Genomic DNA, 9,790 nt, shown 5'->3' with positions numbered 1-9,790 from the left:
CACTTATTATAACAAATGATTTGAGTTGAAGACAGAAAAAAACTAATAAAAATTAAATCTTTTTTTTTACAGTAATAAAAATTTAATCTTATATATACCCTATATAAACATATTGTTGGACAACTAAATTATTGTTCTTCGTCCAAATAACATTGCTCTATTACAAAATGCTACCGGCAGGGCTATGCCATGTAGCAAATAAACCACAATCTATCCAACATACTTAGCTCACGCTATGCCAAGTAACAGCTTAAAATAGAAAGCAGATCTCATATATGCCTCGACCTTTGCATTTGGTAATATAAACAACAGTTTAATGAATAAAAGATTACAAATGCAAAGCCTAAAAACTGTTTTAGATGTATGCACCCAAATTGCTACTATTTTTTTTCTTCATAAAGACATCGATGTGCCTTCTAGTCTTTATTATAAGAAACAATTGACCCAGATACATGAATACTCAATTAACCTAAAAAGTTAATTGTTTCTTATAATAAGAACCGAAGACTCTATTAGTAAAATCTCCTCTGCATATATGAATACCGCTGACAGTAGTCATTACCTCCAAATTACAATTGGTCTACTACATATAATTTAATATTTGAATTGAGATTTACAACATTCAAGCGATCATGATATTAATTGTACAAATTAGACTTGTCCTTCATTCTGAGTTTTGACAAATAATATACCATCTAATGGCTTCTTAGATATATGGATGAAAGAATCTTATATATCATACACAGTAATGTGTAACAAACATTGAAATTAAGCACAAGAATTTTGACTCTCCTTTTTGTTCTGGCGACAAAAACTATCGTGATGATATCCAAAATTCACACAAAAGCAGCCTTTACTACATCATTAGCAAGTTTACTACTACTGCATCCTAAAACCAATGAAATTGACTTCAAAATCTTCCACATCCCTTTACTATTCCTATTCCTCTTACTCTTAACAACCTCTTTCCCATTTTCCGGTGTCGGAAACATCGTCATCGGCTCCCTCCGGCTTCTGCTCTGTCTATTTCTAATGTCACTAAGTTGCATCTCCTTGGAAGACATCCTCGAACTCGACGACATTCCAAACATAAACAAAAACCATCTAGATTTTGTTGGACTTCTCACAAGTGAAACCTTCCCTCCCATTGATGTGTAGTCACCAGCAAAACTCTTTACATTCAAACTACCCTTTACTTCTCCTTCATTTCCCTTACTCTTCAAGCTAGCTATGGAACCATTACTAGATTTCATGGCCTTTGAATTTGAAGTGGGTTTAGCACAATTTTTTTGGTTATGAGGAACATGTTGATGATCTTTGAAGGGAATGAGTTTTCCACAGAAGATTATGTTGTCATGAACTGTTGAAGTGTTGAATTCTTCACTGAAAAACTCAAACAAGTTATCATCATCATCATCATGGTGATCCTTGCTGTAATTGGAAAAATCACCCCGTTGAGGTGAAATTGTGGAATTTGGAAGGTCACAAAGGGATAAAGTTTCTTCTTCTTCATAATCATCATACTCATCTTGTAGCAAAGTACTTTCTTCATTCCCTGCTTCTTGATCTGAGTAGAATTCTTTAGCCACCATATTGATGCCAAAAAAAAAAAGAATGTGTGAAAATATTTCTTTTTCTTCCAAAAGATTTAGGCGTGTCTGTCTGTCAAATTAATCAAGTTTTTCCAATATATATATAAGAGATCCATCTAGAGATTTAAAAGTTTAAATTAATTATTTTAGTCGATGCCTTCTAGATGAATATAGAATAAATATTTAGGAAAACAAGTTACTCAAATATAACATTGCAGTATATATCATCTAGAAGAGCAGGCGCCAAAGCCACAAAATGAGGTCATATAAAGCTCAAAAGTAATTCTAGATGGAATTGTACATAGAGAGGTACTTTTTTTCTTTTTCTATTTTGATATAAAAAATATATATTTTGTTTAATGGTGGCTTTTTAATTTGTTTCCACATGTCTAATCACAATTTTGTGTTTGGCTCCTAGCCTTTATAGTCAATACCAATGTCCCACCAGCTACTAGAGGCGCATAATTTTATGTATTGTTTGGTATGGTTGACATATTTGTGGAGCCGGCATGTTCAACAAATATGCATACTATATGATATACTCTTTTTACTTTTTTGCCTATAAATAATGCTCAACATTAGTACATTGACTTGTTTTTTGTTATTTTGTGATAACAAGTGAGGACACAAGACTTGATTTGTAGTCTTTTGACTTGTTGTGCAAGATTATCTAGACTGTTATTTTATATTCATTTATATATTGCCTTGAATTAACAAACTTGAAACTTAAGCAAAACATGCTGAAAGAGTCTCAATATGATTTCATAAACTATTTCCAGAGTGCTGTTTTGCTTTAATGATGTACTGTATTAGTTAATTATGTAGTCGGTTAGGTTGTTGATTATGGCTATAAAAGCAAAGTGATGGAAACAATTAATGACACTCACATTTAGCTTTTGGTCGGGTGTATGAAATTAACAAGACCGATTATACAGCACAGCTAATTTAGCTCATTCTTAGTTGTAAAATATATATATATATATATATATATATATATATATATATATATATATATATATATATATATATTGTGTCATGCTAGTTAACTTGTGTCCTAAATATACATGTTAAGGAATATAAAGTAAAAATTTGTATTAAAAAAGAATTTAATTAGTATACATTGTCAACGCATACACGTGTGTTCAAAGATGTGTTGTCACGTCAATTATTTAATAGAAAAATACACGAGTTATCATATTCATTAATTAATGTAACAATATATAATTGGGTGTATGTATAAAATAATTTTACATTGATCCTAAAAAACAATTTTCATACTTTTAAAAATTGAATGCATGAAAGTTGACAACTTTGGTACTTATAAATTTTCAACAACTTTTTTGACAACTTTCTCTCTCATACTCACATTATCTTCTTATTCTCTCTCTTCCTTTTTCACTCTCTATTATTTTTGACCAATCAAAAGAGAGAAAACCAAAGTTGTCATGAAAGTTGTACCAAAGAGTTGTATAAATATCACTATACTCTTTTTTGAATTTTGAGACCACCTTAACTATGTGAGTCCCGAGATCCATTCAAATTTACTTTTTGCTTACAAAAAGTTTACAACAGTTGTCCATATATTGTTGATCAACCAAAGAGTGCGCTTGAATGAGATTGTAACATCTCAAACGACTTTAAGCATTGCCAACTGATCCTACAGACTAACACGAGTCTTTTTAACGTGTTTTGTCCTCACTCGCATGCTTACTGGGAATTTCCCAGTAGGTCACCCATCCAAAGACTACTCCAAGTTAAGCACGCTTAACTGTGGAGTTCTTATGGAATGAGCTACCAAAAAGAAGATGCATCTTGTTGATATAGGTAGTACTCCCTCCGTTTCAAAATGAGTGTCGCTTAAGCCAATTGCACACATATTAAGGAATAGAATGAAATAATCATTAGACATAACACTTTTACTAAACTGTCCTTACTTTATAAAAAAAAAGACAAATTTAAAGTTGCATTGAAAATTGTGTGAGAGAAAAGTTGGAGAGGGTAAAGTTGGAAAAAAAAATTAAAGTTGTATTGGAAATGTAAAGTGACATTCATTTTGAAACAATTTTTTTTTGCTAAAGTGACACTCATTTTGAAACGGAGGGAGTACCAAACAATTCTTTTAAACCCTCCTTCAACCATGCAGTCTCATACCTGCACGACCTCAGGATCCCTCTCATTCTAGTGTGATTTGGTTCGTCTAGAAGACGTCGGGAGCCGCTCATTGTCGTGCCTTGTGCACCGGCGACCACTCCCCGCCCCGTCAGCCTTGAGTGTTACAAAGATGGTGGCAGATCTCTTCTAGTTTAACAATATCACGAGTTTAAATCTAGCACTGAAAATGCAACAATGTTAAGTCTAAAGAGTTTTTCATCCATCGCATCCATTGCGTTTCTACCGACCACGATGGATTAATTTTTGCAATTACGTGTAGATGATACTAGTGGAGTGATCACCACATTAGAAGATTGAGAACTAAATGATAAAATCATACTCAAATATTAGTTGAATTTAATTGGGATCATTTTTATAGCCGGTTCAAAGAGTGAAAGTTAAAGGAATATCCTCATAGACTCAAATTTTGGTTAAAAAAAAAAACAATGAAAGTCGATTCAAATTTGGTGGACTATGTGAATTACTATGTTTTAGGAGAACTCAAGTTTGATTCCTAAATGATACAATTTGTTGTCAGAATTTACTTATTTGTGACCGAACTTCAGATTACTAGAATCCACTTCCTCTAAAAATCAAAAAGTTAACATCAAAAGACACCACACGTTGTCTTAATTGTTGTTGTTTACTCACACGCCTTCTGTAACACCTCGTTTACCCAACATAAAAATTTCGTAAATAAATCATAGTTTTTCAACACAACGGAATGTCACATTCCCTTCCATAAAATCATAAACGGAATAAATAACTAATTATCCTTCAAAATTCAATAACATATCACTTAATACTTCGCAGCGGAATTATTGAACATCTAAAATAATCTTTCGCACAAGGGCCTCAACATAAAATCTCATGGAAACTTAATTCAATAATAATTCATGAAAAACTTCTTAAAGTAATACGTAAGGAACATAAAGCAACAACAAAATTCCCATCCTGTTACGTATCAGAGCACCTAGGACACACTTGTGAGAGAGTCCACTCACGACCGCGACTAATCTTGGTTACCTGCAAGTTACCCATACGAAGAGCAACATTTCCAGGCAGAAGGGGTGAGATTCACAAACAATAATATTAAGCATATAATTCATCAATTACACTTAACAACATAAGCATCATCATAATCAACTTGACAACATCAACTTCATAATCAACTTACGACTTGACTCGACAATGCACTAAAACTCGACTATGCAACTTCAACTTCTTAAATCATCTCGACAATGCAAATGCATGTGGTACCAATCCAAGGCGTCAAGCCCTCAACATATTTGAGCGTAAAAAGGCTCCCAGGGCATCAAGCCCCCAACATAACTGAGCAAAAGCTTCAGGGCATCAAGCCCTCAACGTGTTTGAGCAATGGCTCCAGGGCATCAATCCCTCAACTTGAATGAGTATGCATGGACTCAACATCTTACAACTTGAAACATCATGAACATCACATATGACTCCAATAATTTGGACAACATCTTACAACTTTACAACTTAGACCGACATTTACAACTTTATGATATTAATAGTCAACAACAGCAGAACAACAACATAGGCAGCGTATAACAGTTCTTATATATCATATCAGCATTAAAGAATGAACCACATCAACGTAAACATCGTAAGTAATATATATATATATATATATATATATATATAGTGCATATATAAACAATATCACATCACTATCAATATTAATCATCCTATTTCAGGCTCTCTGGACAGCTTATATTATCATACATAACCTTCATTCCTACCCCAAGGACCAACTCATAACTACACGTGTGAAAAGATCGCAAGGAAACAATTTTAGGCAACTAATATCACTAACTCGCGAGGCAAGTTCAATTGCTCGCGAGGGCGAGCAAAACATGCTCTCTGGACCTCCCAAAAATGCTTGCTCGAGGTGGCGAGCGATGTACTCGCGAGGCGAGCGATGAACTTCATAGCTCGCGAGGCGAGTTATGCTGCTCGTTGAGGCGAGCGATGAATGTCAGCTCGGGCAGAATGCAGATTTTCACGAAAATTCACCTAATCGCATGGTTCTAACCTCAAAACTACTTCCAATTATCACCCTATTGATTATCTAAGGTCTGTACACAGTTTCTACATCAATTCCATCACTTTCCATCATCTAATCATCAATTCCTCACTTTAACCCTAATTCTCAAACTCTCACAAACTACTCCTACAACATGTTAGATGCAAATTCAGAATTACAGACTTAAAATTACTGAATGTTAGTCTCACCCTTACCTTAGAAAATTGAAATCGACAGCCTCTTGGTCTTCTCCTCTTCTCTTGACTTTTCTCCCTTTATCACCAAAAACTGATCGTACGTTCTGAAATTTCTAAACCTAACTTCTCCTATTTATATCACCTCATCTATTTTATCTTATTTCGTCTTTCTACCTCTAAACTCTCTAAATTCACAAAATAGCCCCTCATCTCAATATTTATTTTTATTTTGAAATCTTATTTTATTAAGCAATAAAACAAGCCACAACTCATCACATAAATCATATAAATCAAATAAATCACACCAATCATATAAATATATCCTAAAACTCATTAAAATAATCAATTAAATAGAACGGGCGTTACACCTTCTAAATTGTTTTTGTTTAAAGGCTTAAATATGAAAATGATCCTTGCAAATATAGTGAGCTTTGATTTTGGTCTTATAATTTTTTGATTTATTTTTCAGATTTTTAATTAAAAAAAAATCAGAAAGTTGACAATGTTTTTTAAAATCTTATATTATGTGATTGTCATGTGGCAAAATTTGTACAGTCAGCAACTGCCACGTGGGATAAACCTTCAATATTAGTTTCTCAAATACCGACTACATAAACAATAAAATGGATATTTCACAATACTAGTTACAAACCCGTGCTTTGCACGGGTTGAAAAACGTATTTTGTAAAAAAATTGTTTCAAAGGAAAAATGAGAAAATTAAGGAATATTGCACAAACATTAGAAATATTCATCAAAATATTTATCAAAGCTTTACCAGGTCTTGATTCATGAAAAGAGCATTTATTTTGTTCATGAGATCGGGAAAACAACATAATAATTAAGATTAAACTAATTGGAACCGATGAAGGAACCAATGATGTGCAAATTACGATTACATTCGCATGACACAAAATGAACCAAATAAACAACATTTCCAAGTTAAGATAGTTTTCGATTAGAGTTAAGAGTAAGTCCAAAGTATTATACATTCAAGTACCATACATGCTAGAGTATAGGAGTTCATGAAGAACAAAATGAGTAGCAGTCAAGTAGGAAAATAAAAGTATCTCTAAATTGACAATGATGAAATGAATACTCATTACCATATTCGTAAACTCTTTCTTCAAACAAAGAAAAACAAAAAGAAAAATTAAAACCCTCAAAACTCTACCCATCATTTCTTCACTTCATATCATATTTTTCTTCTTTCTAATATAGCGTTCTTCTTCTTGCTTGAAAATTAGTCTTAATTACTTCCTAGCTCTCCAAGCTGTTGTTGAAAACAAAGACCTGTCCTGCCAGCAAGTTATTACACAACCATTTCCTTCTCTCCAGCACAATCTCAAACTCTCCAACAGAGTTACACTTGATTTTAGCCTTAAGTCCTGATAATTTACTTCGCACTGATCTAAATTTTGAACGGGGACAAGATTGGATGTTGTCAGCATATAATCTAAAGACCCTGCTATTTCCTGAAACCTGAGGCAATTGAAGATATGAGATCCATATCACTAATAATTCAGGTATTCTTATAAAGTTATGACGATCTTAAAGATAAGAATCACCTCAAAGCAAAATACTGTCTGAGTTTCCAATTTCATTGCTTCATGAACTCGGTATAGATTGCTTCAGATCGAAATTTAGCAACAACAGATATGGACGTATAGTAGCCTTGCATGGAATTAAATGACATATATTAGTGAATATATACTCTTAGACATGTATCGATAAATCTAGCAAATACACTGTTAAATTAACAAATTTGTTTGACACATTAAGGCCACATTTTCTTCTTTATTTCTGTTTCTCAAGGTGAAAAGTGAGATTAGCTAAAAGGAGATATGACTACTACCTTCTAGATAAGCCAAGAACTCCAAGCTTGATTTGTAATTTTTCAAGAACTCTGGTCTTCCAGGAGAAAATGCATATGGTTTTCCCTTCTGAATAACAAAGAGAACCTCTCTAGGGATTGGATTAGCAAAGAAGTCAAAGACAAGTAAACCTGAATTTTCTGCACCAAATACCAAACTTTAGATATGTAAATATAATGGTTTGATATGTAAGCATGATATATGTTAGCACAACCACAAGCATGACCATTAATGACCTAGCTAACAGTACATGTATGTGAAAGGTGGTTTAATAAGTTCTAACTTTTATAGACCAAAAAGGACTAAGGATTGCCTCGGCAAGTACTGACATGGTCCAAGAAACCAATGCAGTATGACAGATTAAGGCTCATATGGATCCTAAACCTAAAGTGGTAAGAAAAAGTTAGATGAGGTACCAGCTGAAGAAATATCCAACAAAAATTTACATTCTTTATAAATGCGCTTAAAGGGACTTTACCAAATCCACAGGAATCAAGTATCATAAACCATTTATCAAGTTTTTCATGTATTTCATTTCTTTCAGCTCCTGAATGTAATTTGCTGAATTTTTGAGTTTTTCTGAACGTAACGCAAGACTGCAGCCCGACCACTAAATGGAAGATTTTGCAATTCTAGGAAATAGAAAAAATTAAAGTTTCTCACAATTAAATCCATTTAATCATATTTGACATCTTTGTCAAGAAAAGTATAAATCTCACATTCTACGAACATATTCGGAAACAATTTACCTTAATTGCACATCCTTCCCCGATAACACTATCAGTGATATCAACATCAAGCATCTTCGACGGAGGCAAGTATCGCGGTTGAGTGTAAACTGGAGATGAACGATCATAGAAACTGAAATTAATATCCATTGACACCATGACCAAGATGCTCTCATAAAGTGCATTGACATGACAATATGATGATTATATGGTATATAGCCTATTTATTTACCTGAAGTCAGGTACATGCTTTTTGGCGATTCCGAGATTTGCATTATTGAAAGCCTCAATGATACCAATGTCTTCCCGGTAGCCATAATATAAGTAAGCTTACACCTATGAATTTTTCACACCAGTGTCTTCCTGAGATTTAAGCTATGAAAGTTCCATAGCAAGATTATACATGTCAATTCAATAGGATGCACATATTTATCAAACTCACATTTTCCACCACAATCCATATATAGTTTCAATCCAATTTTTTCAAACTCACATTCTTCACCACAATCCATATATTGTTTCAATCTAATGAATTTAGTGGTACACATCATATTTATTACTTAAGTCTCTAAAACGGCAACATGGTAGCTTAAAAAATCTTAACATACATCATGCTAGGATTAACAAATGAAGATATTTGACAGATAAAAATGCAACAAATGATGCTTGTTAATAGAAACTTGAAACTTACCAAATACAAAAATATAAGAAAGCTAAGCTAAGACCATGATGAAATTCAATGCACACAAAGAACAAAGCGGATGCACATGCCAAAAACAATATATTAATTTAAAGAAGATTGAAAGAAAATCAAAATAGAGAATTTAAAGAAGAAGTTCAACTTACCCAATCTAGAAGATATATAAAATTATCCTCTTTTGTTCTATTTCCCTTTCCATCATCACCTGCTCATTTGTCTGCTCTTCCTGCAAACACAAAATATGAAATTACTTATCAAAGCAAAACAAACATTGAGGTGGAATAAGTTATGATATCACATCGTACAATCATCAACAAACATATTAACATTTTGAAACACATAAACTTAATATTCTCTATCCTAAACAGCCAAGTCAAGACAAAATATTTCCTATAATTTATTTATTTTTATAAGCAAGCTCTAATATTTTATGTTGATTGCAGAACTTTGAATAGGCAAACTGAAACAGTGTCGAAAAATGTACCCCTCAAGCCATAAAA

At 32.9% G+C, this 9,790-nt stretch overlaps 1 protein-coding gene across 1 annotated transcript; it reads right to left on the bottom strand.

Annotated features, from left to right (window-relative positions):
- Positions 1-363: 363 nt before the first annotated feature.
- On the bottom strand, positions 364-1,801 carry LOC146958079 (uncharacterized). The gene has a single exon (XM_085739714.1). It carries the CDS (start codon positions 1,590-1,592, stop codon positions 837-839), a length of 756 nt encoding a protein of 251 aa, XP_085595840.1. The 5' UTR covers positions 1,593-1,801; the 3' UTR covers positions 364-836.
- Positions 1,802-9,790: the final 7,989 nt, after the last annotated feature.

Source organism: Medicago sativa, chromosome 1, assembly GCF_051527215.1.
Source record: "Medicago sativa cultivar Bolivia chromosome 1, Bolivia_mono, whole genome shotgun sequence".
Taxonomy (NCBI): domain Eukaryota; kingdom Viridiplantae; phylum Streptophyta; class Magnoliopsida; order Fabales; family Fabaceae; genus Medicago; species Medicago sativa.
The sequence above is the reverse complement of the archived record's forward strand: the minus strand, read 5'-3'. Positions and strand labels throughout refer to the sequence as shown.